General features: G+C 35.6%; 2 protein-coding genes across 12 annotated transcripts; both read left to right on the plus strand.

Annotated features, from left to right (window-relative positions):
• The first annotated feature begins 968 nt into the window (after positions 1–968).
• On the plus strand, positions 969–12,722 carry LOC306844006 (centrosomal protein 43-like). 11 transcript variants are annotated; one of them, XM_079375801.1, is made up of 21 exons: positions 969–1,083; positions 1,676–1,729; positions 1,890–1,944; positions 2,944–3,032; positions 3,202–3,339; positions 3,423–3,455; positions 4,130–4,186; positions 4,382–4,452; positions 4,818–4,879; positions 5,033–5,094; positions 5,181–5,261; positions 6,391–6,453; positions 8,241–8,449; positions 9,277–9,345; positions 9,543–9,617; positions 10,838–10,927; positions 11,036–11,148; positions 11,737–11,811; positions 11,915–11,948; positions 12,040–12,124; positions 12,572–12,722. In XM_079375801.1, the coding sequence occupies exons 1-21, from the start codon at positions 1,000–1,002 to the stop codon at positions 12,644–12,646; spliced, it is 1,674 nt and encodes a 557-aa protein (XP_079231927.1). In that variant the 5' UTR covers positions 969–999; the 3' UTR covers positions 12,647–12,722. The 11 variants fall into 11 exon arrangements, with proteins under 11 accessions (XP_079231927.1, XP_079231931.1, XP_079231930.1 ...); XM_079375805.1 differs by lacking the exon at positions 9,543–9,617; XM_079375804.1 differs by lacking the exon at positions 6,391–6,453.
• A 268-nt stretch (positions 12,723–12,990) lies between these two features.
• ccr6a (chemokine (C-C motif) receptor 6a) lies at positions 12,991–18,231 on the plus strand. The gene is made up of 2 exons (XM_079375812.1): positions 12,991–13,199; positions 14,618–18,231. The coding sequence occupies exon 2, from the start codon at positions 14,625–14,627 to the stop codon at positions 15,738–15,740; it is 1,116 nt and encodes a 371-aa protein (XP_079231938.1). The 5' UTR covers positions 12,991–13,199; positions 14,618–14,624; the 3' UTR covers positions 15,741–18,231.
• The last annotated feature ends 690 nt before the right edge of the window (positions 18,232–18,921 follow it).

Here is an 18,921-nt window from a genome sequence, read left to right on the forward strand (position 1 = left end):
GAAATACTAAAGATTTTTATGATGCTTGGAAATGTGTTTATTTTGTCAGAATACTCAAATGCTTTTGAATAGCCCTTAATGACAAAACAGGCCTTTTGCCATCATAATGATACTAAACCAGTTATATATCTTGTTAATTCTCTTACCACTGTGTATATAGTCTAGTTATAATTAATAGTAATTGATAGTCTGGCATACCATTCATGGAGATTTTATAGAAATAGAAATGACAAATTACAACACTTGCATATAGAAGAGTGGAAGGTACCTTTAGGAAAATTAACCATGGCTTTTTACAAATTAAAACAAAAAAACATGGTTACTATAGTTAAACCATGGTAACCACAAATGAACCATTATTTTGCTACACTAACAATAGTTTGTAGTAAAACTGTGGTTATACAAATGGTAATCAATACGCCAAAAAAACATGGTTCATTTTCAGGACCTACTACATAACAGGAATGACCCAAATATGTAATTTTCCCCTCTTATAGTAAAATACAAAAACATACTTTGTATTTTATGTTTTTGAAACATGCTTTTTCAGAAATACAGATCTTTTAAGTCAAATTGGTGACTTTTTGTCATGGAGAAAAAAATAGAAGTAGTCACTGAAAACTAGCTACAGTTATTTCCCTGATAGCAGGATACTTGGAAGTAAATTATATCTACGTTGCAGGTTTGGCTCATGAATATTAAACGTATCGAGACCCCGGAGGACAATCATCAAGCATCTTGACAATGACCTTTTTAATATTCATGAGCTAAGGGTTAGCTGATGAATCTAATAGACCTACCTGCAGAGAGCTATCTGTTAGGATTCCTATTTGTCCTAATAGCAAGAGGGACTAACTGCCCAATCAGAGCAGACAAATCGGTTGTTGGCACATACTAGTGTAGTAGCACATCACTCCATAATGAACCCATGTATAATGCCGTGGACAGCCGCCAGGGTGCGCAGGTTTACAGCCAATAGTCACGTGACGCAAACTGAAGATGTCTGCGACGGAGGAGGACACGGAACTCAGAGATCTACTGATCCAAAACTTGGAAAACAGCGGTGTTTTGAATAAAATTAAGGTATTTTCCAGTCTGTTTTAAAACACGTTTTAAGTCTTTATGAGGCTGAAATAATCTCTGTCTCATATGGGACATATTTTATATTCCAAGCGCAATGTTTGTTAGCATAGCATAATGATGCTAAAGTTGTTATGGGCAACAAATGGACAACAGCCACTGGTGTGACAACATTGAGTTATGACACTGCTCTCTTAAATAACCTGTTTTCCCTCATACCACTAGAGATAAGACCTACAGTGTTTTTGTTTATCTCGGCTGTAATAAAACAATGCATGTTTTCTAGTTAACCAACAAGGATGCAAAGTCTTGGTTTATTATTTTGGTCAGGTGTTGGACTCACAGGTATTAAGGAAGTCATCTAAAATGATCAGGCCACGAGGAATCTGGTTTAACCTGTAATATGATGAATTTAAGCAGCTGTATGTTTTATAACTGCAGTTATGCTGAATTTGTACATAAAAGTGTTTTTTTGTTGACTTCATCTTCAGTAACATCTGAGTTTTGAGCTGTTCTGTTAGGTGCAGTCATAATAAGAAATATGTTTGAATAAAGGACAAATGAAGTGATGATAGGTCTCTTTTTTGGGTTACAGGCAGAGCTACGGGCTGCTGTTTTTCTTGCCTTAGAAGAGCAGGACAAAGTTGAGGTAATTATAAATATTTTTAATATACATATTTTTTTAATTCATCATAAATTGTATATTTTGCTGATTAAATGCTGTTATGTTAACTGTATGTTTTTGCACGAGCATTATTTTACTTGTGCAAGATTCAGTGTGTCATATAGATGTCAACTCTTTTGAATAGAATAAAACACCTCTTGTGAATGAAAACCTCAAAAAGTCCCTCAACACAAAGGATGGTAAGTGTGAATTCCACAAAAAGGCCTTTCGTTATTAGTTTGTTTGAAAATAACATTGAAGCTTTTCTGAAGCCGATCGGTTCTTTTCAAAGATACATTCATATAAAAACACCTGCGCTGCATTTTAATTTTGAAACGTGCAGTGGTCAGTTTATTCAACAAAGTATAAGCCTTTTGGAAAATCTATTTGTGGCTGTCAGTTTTGATATTGTGGCCAGCCACCACAAATAACTCAATATATAAGAAACTGACAAATGGCCATAATCTAAGTGATGATAAAAATAAAAGAGTTCACACGTATTACACAGCCTGCTGCTCATAACTGCTTAAGAGTGCACTGGCCACGAGCGATGACATAGTGGAGGCTATTGTTGGATCCACACACACACACATTTAATGAGGAAAATTAACATGCATGTTGTAACACACCCCGAAGTTTCTTCTGAATTGTTTCTACTTTCACATGCAATTGACTTGTTGTACTTATGAATATGATAAGCATGATCGGCATCAATTCTAGTAGGATAAAACATAATTACGCTTTCGAAGCGGTCTGTTTTGCCCTTCCATCATTATCTGAAGCTGTGTGTGAACAAGGCACGGCTGCGGAGTGTGAGCTGCTCTGTCTCACGCAGCCTCAGAGGGAGAGATTCTCCAGTACAGCTGCCTGCTTATGATTCGGCCTAATTTTCAGCACAATCGGCCGATGCCGATTAATGAAAAAATACCAACAATCGTCCAGATGATCAATCGGTCGACCTCTAAGACTTTACAATATGTAAAAAAATTACAATATGTGTTCTAAAATCAGCTCAAAATATAAAACATGTTAAATATTTTCTGACTGGATGGAAGCATAGTCTGAAACTAAAAACTCTGTGCCCATCATACACTACGTGATTTTCTGTGAATTTTTTTTTTTTCATCTGTTTTGCTTGCATTTCTAAATGTTGGCTTTTGAAAATTATGCATTTTCAGCATGTCTTGCTCTTCTTGCAGGTCGCTTAGTCGCAGGTCTTATAACTGACTTCCTGCAAGTCTTCAATTTAGACTTTACCCTAGCAGTGTTTCAACCTGAAATTAGTACGGTATGTCAGTGTTATATAATATACAATTCTGTAAGTGATACACAGTTCGAAGCTGTCCTTCAGAAATTTGTGTGAATTGTTTTTGATTGATTGATTTGAATGTGCTATGCTATGTCCTCTGTGACCTCTCTTTTATCTGAACTAACATACCCTGCTTTGTGTTATTCAGCTCAATGGGCTTGACAGTCGTGAAACTCTGTCTAAAGAGCTTGGCATATCAGAAACGGAGGTGAATAAAAACATCCCCCTCCTGCTAGAGTTGGTGAAGAGGGGCCGGCATAAGGACAAGACCTCCGTTTTCACAGAGGTGATCTTTGATGCTCTGCGTTTTAGCCAGTCAAATGAATTCATGTCTTTCAGACAGTATGACTCTTGTCTTTCTTTTCTCAGGGGGATCGGTTGATTGAGAGAACTTTTCCCAAGGTACTTTACCACCACCACCGCTGGCTGGCTCAGGCTCAGTCCATGTTATCTGTCTAGCTATCTCTGTAACCTGTTTTTCCACCCACACGTACAGTAAGCACAAGTGGGGTTGATGCACTCACAGGAACAGATCCAGTCACAGACTAGTAATAGTGCTAACCCACTTATTTCACTTGTGGTTTGAGAGCACATCTCGGGTTGATTCGTATCACCAGTTTACCCCCACATCACAAACCCCAGGCAAATTATTCAGGTCACACAAGGGAAGGATGATGTAAATGAACATCTTTAAGTGGTGCTGCAAAAAAGGTTTTCCTGTTAACATACTTGTGCAAAACAAGTTTGTCCTACTTCTAGACATTTTGTCTTGTTTTGTGGGCACCTTACGTGCATTTGTTTAATCAAGCCCGTAGCACTGCATGTCTGCTGTCATGTCAGATGAGACTTCAAATGCTGAAGTTTCATTGTTGTACATTATGATATCCTGTCTTGTTTGTAAGTGCACAAGCTGAGCACACGTGTCTCAAACGTGATTTGTATTAAAAAATGTGTACAGTTTTATATTTTAAATATTAAATTAATCAATATATTTTAAATAATAAAGGACTTATATAATGATTTCATTCTGAGTGTAATCTGCAGTGATTGTAGTAATGTTTGTGAATGGTTTTTAGGAATTGTTGCCCCGTCAAATTGCTGATGCCCGCAAAAGTTTTGACAGTCATGACAAGGTAATTTTTTTTATTAATAATTAATGCAATATACCATATAATATATAATTGTAAATATTAAAATCCTGCTATTTTGCAATTAGTATTGTTATTTTGTTATTAATTGTATTATTGTTTGTGGTCATAAATCATTAGAATTATTAATTAATAACCAAATGATTAGTTAAATGTAAAAAACTTTTGATTTGACTACAGAACAGGACTGGTGAGATCAACAGAGAAGCCGTTATTGGCATTTTCGCTGATCTTTTTCCCCAGTTCAGCAGGTTTGTTTCAGCGTTGTAAACTTTGAATGCCACGAACTCTAGGAAATGTCTGAATTTACTGTTACTGAAACCCTCATTTATGTAATGACTGAAAATGTCTACATCTTCCCACATTGTTCTATATCCCACATTGTGTCTATAATCATGTCTGGTTGAGGTTCATGACGTTGTGGTCATGGTCTTTCTCATGACTTGGGAACAGTATTTTTGCACACAACCCAGAATAAAGGTCTCTTAACAAAAGATCATTATTAAAGATCAGTTGATTGTACTTAATGCACTGTAGTTTTAGCCATTTTGGTTGCAGTTACTATGAATGGCCACATATTTCATTAATGTTTTTTTTGTTGTCTGCAAACAAAAAGAAACATGCTGGACAGTTACATCACTGAGGAATTCAGAGCCAAAGGCAAGGACACAAGCAATAGTACGTTTTTGTGATATTGTTTAGTTTTTCATAATTTTAAGGGTGCAAATTTAATGTGTCTGGTAAACTTGTCATTCATTGACACATAAACTGCAGTAGTTGCTAATAACATTTTGTTTTCCACTTCTTTCTTTCTTTATTAATTCTACGTAGCTGTAGACTTTCAGGACTTCCTGGGAATGTACAAATGCTTTTTCATTCAATGTCGCAGTGTGGTGAGCAACCCTGAACACATTCTGATTTTTTTTTTAGCACTCCTTTTTTGTGATTTCAGTAATGAGGCCTGTAATATCGTTTACAGGTTACCAGTGACAGTAGCGATGCACTTTACTCCTCAAGTAAAACTGCTGAAGATAAAATCATTTCTACTTCCACCAGCAAGGTAAACTGACTTCCTGTCTTTCTTTGTTTGTTTCTCTGTCTCTGCTTATCTTTCTCTCTCACCTTCTATCAAGATTATAATCTCTGATCTTTTTTGTGGGTCAGATATGAGTTACTTTTTGTCATGTCTAATATTATGTATTTCATCTATCTGTATATGTAAAAAAACAACAACAAAAAAAACACAAAGCCACAGCTAGCTTTTGTTGGCCTGTTTACATGCAAAACCTGTAATATGTTACTAAAAATGTATGTTTTATAGAATGCACAATTTTCATCCATTCTAATTTAATTTCATCCATCTCCTTAAATTGAACCCCAGAACATCATTAGTTTTTATGAATAGAAGATGCGTGGTTTAGTTTTTGGTAGCTGTGTTTCCTGTGTTTGATTTATCAGCATATCTTATATCGTGGGTTATATCTTAGATGGTGAATGATACACAATAGTAATTTCATGTAGTCATTGTAGTTTGACTCACAAAGGGGAAAGGGGTTTTACCAAAGTGTAGGCAATAGGTTCCTTTGACCTGCACAGAATGTATTGTCCCACTACAAAATGACTGTTTAAAATTTAGCTGCTTATATTATGCGCATACCTATGCCCTCATAAAATTTATAAAAGTCCATTTATTTATAAGAAATATATTTATGAATTATTTGACAGTCATTCGCTATATTTATTCCACATACCATACCAGTGGGAATTTCAAACATGTAATAATTTTAAATTCATGGGATTTTTTTTTGTTTACAAACAAATGATTATTTTAGATGAAGGTGCTTATATAATTTTTTTTTTTTTAAGAATTAAAATTTTGTTTATGGCTTTAAATGAACAGAACAATTAATTAATTCTTAAAGTAATTCCTTATTCATTTGTCTAAATTACATTTATTCATCATATTTGTTTTCTACATAATAGACATTACTTCATGTGTCCGATCATATTTTGCATGCATTTCTGTTGCATGCAGTAGTTGTTTTTGTGTGTTTGTATTTCTACAGCAGTTCCTCTCTTTATTGTTTTGCATATGTTTTTATTTTGTTTACTCCATCCTTGTACAATTTAGTGAAGGTAGCGTGTCATTGTTGTAAAAGGGAAGCTGATGGTTGTATTCTGGTGCTCAGATACCCAGGTATAAAGGATTTGTTAAGCACAGTTCAGCACAGGAAGAAAAGGCTGACCCAAAGGTAAAGCACCTGTGCGTCAGCTCTGATACAGGAGCTTTTGATCAGCTCAACCATGTGGCTTCCTTTATATCTCGTAAATGATTCATAAATGGGTGGTGTCTATACACATTTGGCTGTTATTAGGTATGTGCTCCTTCCCATTACTGTTATCACACGTGCAAGTGGAAGTTCATGTCCAAAGACAAAATTACTGCTTTGTATTCAAGATGGAGATGCAAAAAGCGCTTGTATGTGTAACGGTGCTAAACGTAGCCCATGGTTGAATTGGAACTATCTTAGCACTTGATATAGTAAACTGGCTGTTGCAGAGCAGATTTAAGCTAATACACAATACAGATGAAATCAGTCTTTTCAAAACGATTTAGACCAAAGATACTGACCAGGCTTCTGCTAATCACCCAATATTTTTGTGAAAATAAATGAATTAGCACTTATGCCGAGTTCACACTGTACGATTTTAGCCCTGATTTTCACTCGCCGACAAATGCCCGAAATCGGAGGCAAATCCGTGCTCGTTCACGCGAGTGACAATCACGCAGTGTGAATTACCGAAGACGCGATCTGAGAGAATCGCTGATGCCCATGAAATATATTGGCATGCTAAATATATGGAGCTGTCGGCGATTCAAAATCCTGCTGTGTGAAATGAGTTCTGACTGAAACATACATCGGCGATGACCTACAGCCAATGAGCAGTGTTGGCTGTGTTCTGCTGCGCCACACGGATACGTTGTTTTCGTTCAAATCAAAGCGTAAATGCACGTAGAAAAGGTATCCTTGAGTTGCGGCCCCTTATATATAAGGGGGCTAGGGTTTTTCCTGTAAATCACATTCTTCAACAGATTTATTGCATTTTTTGTTTTTCATCACTTTGAGGGCTTTTGTATAAGAAACAAGCTCATTATAAAATGCACAAAACGTTGGTTTCACTTTCTAGTACTTAGATTTGTGTGTATAAAATTTTCCCAGCAGAAATATGTTGTCAATAAAGAAGTCATCTCGGGGAAGACTTATAGACCACAATATCAGCACGATCTTGTGTTATTTCCTCATCACTCGTGTGCGTTTGGTTGTGAAACCTAGTTTGCGGACCAGACAGTTGGCTATTGTAAAGTCATGCATTGTGTAACCTCCTGTCGCCGATCAGTCATTCAATGTGAACACAGCAGCAACTGAGTGTGAAAACAACGATGATCCAGTGATTTTGAAAATCATGCAATGTGAACTCAGCAATACTAACACCTTTTTATTAACCAGATTCAGCATGTATCGTCTAACCTCTTGTTTTTCGATATGTATACTACTTCTGAAACATTTCATCTCAAGTAAAACCTTTCTTTTGAAAATCATCTTGTAAGTAATAGATCGATTTGTGAGTGGGTTGAATGACGCAGCATTTTTCTTAACGTGGGCCAGTTTCAAAATGGGCTTTTTAACAACCTACTGTTCTTGTAAATTTGGTCAGATGTTCTTTACTTTTAATCTTTTAACCATCTACTCAGGAATTCCCAGATAAATTTTACTTGAGAGTGTCATGTTTTTAAAACCACTTGGGTCAAAGGAAACTTATTTTTCTTTGATTTGTATCTTCTTGTTCATTATGGCACCTCACTTTTGTACACATAATGGGCAGCTGTTGGTTCCAAGCTGAATCGTACAGGCAATAACTTTACATGAACATACCCGATAATGCTTATTGTTCGTGTTGATTGCATCAGATGATCTCTGTCGTTGGTGGCCTTGTGATGGTATTAGAGTATGTTGATAATATTGTGACTTTCCCATAGGCCGGAGACAGAAGACCTGGTGAACCACTGGGGTCTCAGATAAACAGAGGGTCTGTTCAAGTGTCTGAAGGGTTAGAGGGGGGATTGGGTGATGGGAAAAACCTTCCCACCCCACTGAGGAGAGCACTGGAGTTTGGACTGGAGGATGAGGAGGAAGGAGACTCGTTCTTTGATGATCCTCTTCCTAAACCTCAGAAGACCTATGGCTGGTAAGGATAGCTTTACTTGGAGAAATCATCAAATATGGTTTCTCTTGTGGATCGTTAATACTGAAAAAGTAACAGGAAGTAATTTTTTTGACGCAAGTGACAAACTGTTGGCATTGAGGACTAGACAAAGTAATAAATGGATAGAAAAAAATAAAGATAAATTAAAAAAATAGTTTAATTTAAAAAACAAAAGTGTACATATATAAATCACTACCTAAATCACACAAAAAAACACTAACAGTGACAGTGTTCACTGAATTTATATTTAAAATGTTAGTTAAATGCAACAGTAAAATACTACCAAAATATACATTTATACAAAAATTCCCAAGTGTGAACTGTTCAATGGATTGTTTTGTTTTTTGTTTTTTTCATTTAAATGCCAGAAAGAAAATCATTTAGCAAAATGATAAAGAAAAGCAATTTGTAAATTCTGTATATAAAACGTTTTGGCACATTTATCACAGTCCTAGTTTGACTTTCATTGTGGGAGCAGATTTCCATTCAGCGCTTTGAAAAAGGAGTGTTTCAGTTCCTACATGTTCTACTGAGACTAAAAGAGCAAATAAAAATGAAATCATCTAAACCACTGGCACCTTTGATTGTAATTTCAGAAGCATAGATCTGGGTTCTTCATGTTTTTGAAGCACATAACTGTAGTTCATTTTTTACTGTTTAAATATGACAGGTACCCACCCTTAAGTAAGAGTTATAAACAAAGACCTCAAATAACTGCTCTTAGATAAAATATAGAGAAGTGCTTTTATTTTTCTGACCTGTATCTTCTCCTTTTCACTGTTGTCTCTTAATGCTGCCCGTGAAAACAGTGGTTTAACTTCGGCAGATAAGCCTTATTCAGGGCAGAGGCATTCTGAAAAAAGCTATAGTCAGAAAGAGTAAGTACTTCCTGTTTTCTGAGTGTATTCGCTTTTTGCTATGATTTTGACTGACACAAAACGTAGATTTTGGAGCTTTGTTGTATGTTGCACCTTGTCCCTCTTTTGCTTTTTGTTCCTACCACTCTCTTTTTCCTTCCTCTCCTCTTTCTGTAACTGTGTCTGTGCTCTGTATGTGTTTTCCCCCTCGTGAGAAGTCAGCACTGGCAGAGGGAAGGGAGCCTGTCAGGGCGATCCTTATCCCAAATGAGGAGGGGCACTAGCCTCAATGAGTGAGTGTGCATGGAGTGATCACACTGCCATTCAAGCCCACTGCATCCATCTTAACCCATGGGTGCAAAATCAGGCTGTTTACCCCCATTGGGGCTGTTCATGTTCATACAGCAGCAGAATACTGTTGTCAGTCCAGTTTACAGTTCAGTGCCTTTGCATTCACACATACTAGGGCTATAAACCAGAGTAACGTCACATTCAGTAACTGAACTGGCTCCCTTAAATTTTCAAGACTCAACCACATTTTAGAAAACGGATTAAATAATGTCACGTTTAATAAATAATGTCTTGTTAACTGTGATACATTTTTTCAGTGTTATGAACATTTTTCATATTTACTTTCATCACTTTCATTACAAGTGTTGATTACAACTAGGGTTGACTGTTCGTACAGACAATATTTGATCCAATCCTAAAAATGTCAAATGAACCATGGGTATCACTCTATATAAATGACATCCAGTGCTTATATATAAATGTTATTATGAAATTGTTTATCAATTATCATTATTTTTGTTTTCATTTTTCACTTTTTTTGCTGTTTATTCTAGCTTTGCTTGGAACTGTAATAAAATAATCAACAAAAAAGACATTAAAATCAACAAAAAATGTAAACATTACTATGAAATAAATATCTATTTAATTTTATCATTTTTATTGTTTTCATTATTTTTCACAATTTTTTTGCTGTAAATGCTAGGGTTGCTAGAAACTGTAATAAAAGGATCAACAAAAAATTAGGAATCCTAAAAATATTAGTGACAACGTTTTGTTTACTTTATTATTATTATTATTATTATTGGCAAATAAATTTCAGTTATGATTATAATTTTGAATTATGCTCGTCTATTATTTACCTAGCCAAGATCTAGCGATGTCCCTGGTATGAACACAACAATTTGTCACAACTAGTGTGAACGTAGCCATTAATATACCATAATGTTCAAACATTAACGCCATTACCTGATACTGTAAAAACAAAACAAAAATCCAGCAACTGATACCAAAAGTACAGGAGTAGTGCAGTAACTACGATCACAATTGTGTGTTTTTTTTTTTTTACTTTTATCCTTCTCCTTTCTTTCCTTCTCTGCATTTGCTCTGCATGTTTTCTGTGTATTTCGCGCTCTTTCCCTCTCAGTGGGAAAACAGTGACCTTGTTCTTCTTGGTGTTATGTGTATGTGTGGATGAACATACTCTTGCTCTGTCTGGCCTCAGCCTGTCTGCTATAGGCAGTGATAAAGAGGGAGATGGAGAGGACATGCTCTCTGACTGTGATAACAGGCCCAGCCCTGACTCTGAACCCAGGTGAGCTGGGCCATTTCCTGTCTGTCTCCTGCCAAAACTTCCCTCTTCCTCCACTTCTCATATGGCTGTCAGCTCACTTCACAGAGTCTCATCCTGTCTGTTTTCCAGGAGAGAAGGCTTGGGCAGCAGTTTAGGAAAAGCATTCACGGTAGACACACAGCTGAAGAGTGCGGGAGGATCTTCTGAGAGCAGCCAGAAAGATCATTCATCTGACAAAAACGGTAGCATACAATCAATCAAGATACTTTCTCAGATGATTCTAGATCGATCCAAAATTTTACATGAACTTTCACTAAATTTAATAAAAAGCACGTAAAAAAAAACTCCAAGTGAAGGGTTTGTTGTACCAACCTATGTATACCTCAAAAGATGCACTGCATACAAAAATATGGCTTCACAGAAGAAAAAGGGCTGAATAAGCTTTATTTTACAATACCTTAAATAAAAAAATAGAACATGAACAACTTGAAAAAACGACATTCAGTTATGAACTAAATATTTAAAGGGATTAAAATGTTTTTGCACACGAATTAGGCCATTCTGAACAGTTTCCGTTGCACAGAATGAGAGCTGCTTCGGATACTGCTATACATACTATTTTTTGTTTGGGTTGACATATTTTAGTGTGCCATTTATGCATAAGTTAACCCACTAGAGGTTTCTAAAAAAAAAATTGAAAAATGAGAAACATCATGAATCATCAGAGTGGGATTGTGACTTTATGGATCGAAATCGAATCAATTTGTGAGGTACCTAAAAATTGATATGAATTTGACACTAATATCTTTTCTCCATAATTGTTGTCTTAGGTACTTCTAGTTCTAATGATAAAGGTGTAAAAGAGTTTCCCGTTCCAAATGAGAAAACTGCATCCCCTTTGCTTGGTAGGAACTCCTCAATAATAATACATTCAATTTTTGACTTGAACCATCAAATCAAACAACTATCACATTCCTCATTTCTCCTTTTTAAAAAAATGTTTTGCAGATGAAGATCTTAACTATGACGATGACTTCAACAGGTAAAGAATGTGCCCATCGGATGTTTCAGATCTTATTTTTGCTTGGTCTGAATCGTGATGAAGTGTTGTCTTCTCTCTCTTTTCTCTTCAGTCATCGCTCTGAATACTCAAAGAGTGAAGTGAGCATCGATGAGGAGATTGAGTCGTCGATAGATGGGCCTGACATCAGCGATAAGGTATTCTTCAAAAACGTGCCATTACTTGTGTTGACATTGCTTGTTTCAGAAGGAGTTTAAATGATTGTGCTTCTTGATCATTTTCAGATAAATTGTTCCATTATTAAGCTTGTAAAGAAATGATTGACATTTAGAATCCAGTATGAATGCAACATTGATGCTGTTATTCTTAATGTCACTTAATTGTGGCCCCACATTTCATAAACCTATGCGAAGAGGGACAAATGTCAATAGAGTGGCCTCATGGATAAGAATGCATTGTGTAAAAGGCAAGAAGTGAGAGTGGGATGTTTGTTCACTGCAAATATGGATACTTAAAGAGGCCCAATGAGAGGAGCTGACAGAAGTACTCATAGTATAGCAAAAATAATAACCTTTGGTTTAAACATCGTACTGACTCTAATTTCATCATTTTATTTGGTTTCTCTCTCTCTCTCTTTTTTCTAGCTTGAAGAAATCACTCAGGATGTGAGCGTCTCGCAGATAAGTTTGGGTGCCGACTACATGGAAGATGTTGCTTGACATAACTGTCAGTTCCTTATTTTATACTTTATGTATTTATGGATTTAGTTGACAATAAATAATGAATTACAGTCTGAATGTTGACTCTTCCTGTTTTTATTTATTGCCATCTAAAAAAAACGGAAGGACAGAAATGAAAGGATAGCAATTTGTCAGTTCTCTGTTTAAAATAATATCAGAGTCATTGAGTTGTGTGACAGTTTTAATGTCAGTGAAAGTGTAGCAGATGTCACAGTGAAATTAGTCTTCAAGACTTTTTGAACCATGCATAAAGTACTCGGTTAGGTATTTCTATTTGAGGTGGAGCTTATCAACCTTTTACATAAAACCATGATCTAGACAGTGTGCGTGTGTCAGGCAGCTTTGATGGTCTCACAATCACACCTACATGTTCCTATACAGCTCTGAGTGAAGTGCCGCCGCCTTCTCAGGGCAGATAATTATCATTTTTATTACGCAGCTCTACCCTACCCAAGTTATCTTTCCTGATCAGAAACCAGAAGGAACAGAAACCTCTCTCTGCTTTCCATTAGACTTGTTTTTGTTGATACTGGTAAGTCGCTTCTTTATTCCACTTCAGTCACATGTTCAGTTTTTAGATGGTCTGTGCCTATTTGTTTTAATACGTATGTATTTAATTACCTGAACTGGAGTAAGTCTTTGTGTTGTGGGCAACAAATTTGAATTATTGTAAATTTGAAGGTTTTAGTGTGCAGGATCTGCATTTAATTGCCACTTGCATTATAAAAACTGATATTTGAAGTTTGCTGCTCTATAAAACTATATAGATAGCATAATCTTTTTCTTAGCAATGAATGAATGCGCTGTATGCCTGTAGCTAGTGAAGACATGAACAAGATAAAAAAAAAAAAACACTATAAAAATTGCCTGAAAATATTGTATGCATCAGTTCCATCACTTTTTGTGTTCTTATTTAATTAAGATAGCCCTTATAAAACACCTGTGACATACAAACATTACAAAGGTGCTTATTTGATTTATAAATAGTTTGGATGTCTGGTAAGTCCAGAGCGTTTTTAATTTTATATTTTACAATTGGATGTGTTTTCTTGAACCTATGTGACACGATGTTATCAAATGCCTAGTTCTTTGCTTGTTATAAAACTTATAAATGTGTGGAAAGTATTAATGTGGTTGAGAAATGCTACGCTTTTTTAGACAAATATCATCTTCAGGACTAATGGCCATTGTATGCATTGAATTTCTTGCTTTGGTACGTGACCTGATTTCCTCTTTCTGCGAAGATAAAATGTCAAACTACAAAGAAACATTTGCAATGAGAGCTTTTTCCTGGTGTGGAATGTGTTGTTGGATTTACCCTAATCTGTCCTATAACTCGCAAATTTGTACAGAATATTATATGGCAGAGCCAAAATGATGACACAAAATTCTGCCTCTGCATTCTTGGGGAAAACTAGGAACAAAACTCTTATTATTTAAACAAGTGGTAGCATTTCAGTATAGGGACCAATTCTCACTATTAATTAGTAGCTTATTAGCATGCCTATTATTATTATTATTATTATTATTAACATTGGCTGTTTATTAGTACTAACAAAGCACATATTCTGTATGGCCATATTTTACATCTATAATCGCACCCAATACCGAGACTTAACAACTACCTTACTAACTATGAATTAGCAGCAAATTAGGAGCTTGAGGCAAAAGTATAGTTTGTTAATAGCGAGAATTGGACCTTAAAATACAGTATGACCAAACAAGCATTATTTAAACTCTCCTTTTTTATTTCTAACCAGTATCTAATTAATTTATAACCAAAATCTAATTGAATATACAATTTTTAAACTTTAAATCTAGTTTTGCTTTAGATTTGATTCAGGCAGCTTAATCTTGACACGTGAGTTCTGCCATAAAATTAACCATTTCACGGATTAATTTTGATTAATTATTACTGGGTTTTTTTTTTCTTACTTTACTGTCTTGAAGGGAGAAAATGGATGAATTTGAAAACAGCTCCAGAGACTACAATGAATCCTACATATATGATTTTGTGGAGCCATGTACAGTGGACCGCAGACAGGTCATTGGAAACTTCCTCCAGTTATTTGTTTACCCGATCATTTGTTTTGTGGGTTTCATTGGCAACGCCCTTGTGATCGTGACGTACGCTCTCTACAAGCGAGCCAAATCCATGACTGATGTGTATCTGCTGAACGTGGCCATCGCTGACATCCTGTTTGTGGTGGCACTGCCTTTGATTATCTTCAGCGAGCGGCACGACTGGTCCATGGGGAACTTGTCTTGCAAGCTTCTGCGTGGCATCTACAGCGTGAACTTCTACAGTGGCATGCTACTCCTGGCTTGCATTAGCGGAGATCGCTACCTTGCCATTGTACAGGCCCGCCGGTCCTACCGGCTGCGTTCAAGCACTCTGCTTTACAGCCACCTGGTCTGTGCAGTCGTCTGGTTGTCGGCCTTGCTCTTGTCCCTTCCCACCTTCATTTTTTATGAGCGTTACCAGCCCGGCCCATCTGAATCCAGTATGTTAAGCGGTGACAACAGCACTTTTGTGTGCTTTTTCATGTTTAAATCGGACGAAACTGCACGTGTGATGAAAACTGTGGTGCCCAGCTCTCAGCTTGCGTTAGGTTTCTTCTTGCCACTGCTGATCATGGGATTCTGTTACTCCAGCGTCATTGTCACCCTCCTTGGGGCCAAGAACTTTCAGAGACACAAGGCAGTGCGTGTGGTGTTCACTGTGGTCCTTGTGTTTGTGATCTGCCATATGCCTTATAATATAGCACTGTTGTATGATATCGTCAACATGTTTGAACAGCAGGAATGCAGCCATGAGGAGTCTGTCACATTGACCATGACCATCACAAAAAGCTTGGCGTACCTGCATGCTTGTCTCAATCCCCTGCTGTACGCCTTCATTGGGGTGAATTTCAGAAGCCACTTCCGGAAGATCTTACGGGACATCTGGTGCTTGGGGAAGAACTACATGTCAGCGAGACGGTCCTCACGGGCGACCACTGAAATATATGTTTCCACGCGGCTCTCTATGGATGGCTCGTGCAATGAAAATGGCACTTCGTTTACCATGTGATTGGGTGCTAATTAAGGGCAAAGTGCCAAACATTGTGACTGACGACTGATTAGCATTGATCAAAAATGATTCTTCAACATGAGGTTGAGTAAATGAATGAATTATTTCTTTCTTTTTTTAAAATTTGATAAATTATGCCAATTACAAATCAAAGAGGGAAAATGGTTATTCCTTGTTTCCATGTTTTAAAAACAGCAAAGTGTAAAAAGTCTTCTGTATATGAATGAATTTTGCAATTGATATGCACTATATGTAGTACTTGCAGAATATTTTTATTTTTCTATATGTACTGTTGACCTTTTGTACATAGAATCCTTAACATTGCTAATGTACCTGAGATATAAGCATTGTAAGTTTTATCTAAATAAATTAGGAAAATATTGCAACACAACACCTAATAGTGAAGAGTGACATCCTGAAACGAGATCCAGTGCAACTTTTTTTTTTTTTTTTTAATCACAGGTTTTGAATGATATTGAAAGTCTTGTGCATGCCATGACCTTGAGACATTACCTTTCTTTGACCTGGATACGTGTTCTCATAGTCTTCTACAAAAACTAGTTCCTTCCCCCAAACAGTTATCTTTTGCATATCTGATCATCAAAGGACTGTTCTACTGCCATAGCATTTTTCTTAATTATTTAAAATTATTTCATTAAATAGGAAATGTTTTCATTATGTATAAGTTTCACAGAATTGACCCAAACTAGCTGCTGCTTGTATGAACTTCTCCATTATTGAAACAAACACAGAACAATGTACTCCTATGTGTTGAGCCACTGTCCCATAGATCACTTCTACATTCTGTAATTCTAGAATTGGACATACAGTGGCATGAACGCACAATTCCACCATTTAGTCCTTAATTTGTGTCCGAGTTATTCATAGAACTTCCTCAGATTAAATTAATGATAGTTCATTTAATGAAATGCAGTTTTTCATATATAATTATTTATTGCTAAAGTTGAAGGTCATAGTTTAGAAAGTCAAGATAAAAGCTTCTTTTAAGAAAAAAAATAATAATCTAATGTCCAGTGTTGTTTTGGACCCCACAGACTTGCTCTGTATGGATAAACATTTTTCAAAATATCTTATTTTGTGTTAAAGTAAAAAAAAATCAGCTCATACAGGTTTGCAAAGACATGATGGTGAGTAAATGGTGACTGCATTTTCATATATTTGGGAGAACTATCCCAAAAAGTTAAAAAGGATTATGTGGTTCCCAAAATGCTTTTTGTTTAACGCTGTCCATGCTAAAGTTAGAGACTGAAGTAATTCAGGTGAGGGCTCAGTAAAAGCATCTTCTGTTGCCCCCTATTGATATTGAAGAGCAGGAGAGCACGAGATGTGACAAATCATTTTTTTAATATATTTGCCGCTCCGTACCAACAAACTATAAAATATGCAGTAACAGAAAAGAAAGACAATCATTCACAGATTTTCATGTATGCTTTTGTTTTATTAAAATATCGAGATAGAGAAAACTCCCACTCTCTCTCTGCAATGCAAATGGAATGTGCTATTTTAAAAAAAAAAGCTCTTTCTTTCCTTTTTTTTTTATTTCTGTCTTTTCAAGTTTTTTTTTTTTTTTTGTATTTTGTTTTATTTCTTTCTCCTCTTTTACATTTCACATTTAGGGGTGTAATGTGGGACACCTAGGCTTTAGTGCGTTTATCTCTTCTTTTACAACATTAAGGTGAATATGATGAATTCAAGCAGGTGTGTCAAGTTATTCAAATCACTTGATTTTCTGGAAATTATGTCAGAAATGTAGCCATGAAAATCATCAAACAGGAAGTACCTCTTGTAAAGTTCACTCAAAGGTCAGTGACAGGATTTAGACAAAATTCATGTTAAGGATATAAATCAGTTATAAATAAACCAATGTACTAAATTTATAATGAAATTATATTTGTGATGTATTTGTACATCAAATTTTGCAATAATATTGTTAAAATGTGTTAAGAATATTTTCTATTTAAAGAAATCTTTGTCATCCCACTTTAGAAAAGATTTCAAAAGTGGGACAGCGTGTTTTGACTAATCTGGGACAGTCAAATATTCTGTTATTCAGTTGATAAAATGTGCATTAAGAAAGTTCAAATGCCATACATGTAATTTTGTTCATTTTTGGGCTTATAATGCAGCAATGTTATTTGTTTAAAGATCCAGATTAAAAATTTTGAGACTAGAGGACGATAAGATCCTGAACCATGATAAGGCAATGACTGGCCAGGACTACTCATTTCTTTTATGGAGTGTTTTTACTATTACAATTTGCTTAACACATGCTTTTGAAAATACATGTTCCATATTCTTACCATGTGCAGAGTATAGAAGTTTTACGATCGTTTTTACAATCGTTTTTAAATTATTTAGCTATCTTTATTAGTCCAATTTTATATTTTTGATTGCATTACATAGTTGTTATTGTTAATATTGTTATTATTGTTGCCAGAAATCTGTCATTTTTTTTAAATAAATTCCTTTAAATAGTATAAGATTTCGGTGTTATATATTTAACATTCCACATATGAACATATAGGCTACTAGTTTATTAGACAAACTGATGAAGACAGCAAACACACCGTAGGCCTACTAAATGAATTCAGCAAACATGGGTATACACATTTAACCAGGAGTGTTAAATGTGAAGTTTGCTTTGTAAAAATGAAACTATTTCTAACACAAAACATAGTGTCCCAGATTTGAGCACGCACTGTCCCACATTAGAAAATCCACTAATTCTTAAACGATTTGGCACAAGGAGCACTAAAATGTGTGCCATTTCCCTGAAAAGTTTATTGTGATTTAGTTAGGAAACTAATTTAGTTATTTCAAAATGGTATAAGTTTTTGATTTATGGTTTTGGCTTCATATGGAAATATGATTCACAAGTCAAAATTGCAAAAAGTGTCCCACATTACATTAATCCACCTTGTGAACATGGTCTGAAGATGATATAATTCGATTTTGGTGAAAATCGGACCAACGGTCTAAGGAGTTCCTATAATTTTCTTCATATTTTACAGGTTTTGGTTAAGATAACTTTTCTCAATTTTCATTATTTTCTTTGCGTTCCCAAAGTTAGCGTTATCATGTTTGCTTCGTGGTTGATGTCATTTCACATCTTTCTTTGGCCCTAAAATTAAGGTTACTGGTTTACACTTGAACTTTAGTG

Source organism: Barbus barbus (genome assembly GCF_936440315.1).
Source record: "Barbus barbus genome assembly, chromosome: 24".
NCBI classification, from domain to species: domain Eukaryota; kingdom Metazoa; phylum Chordata; class Actinopteri; order Cypriniformes; family Cyprinidae; genus Barbus; species Barbus barbus.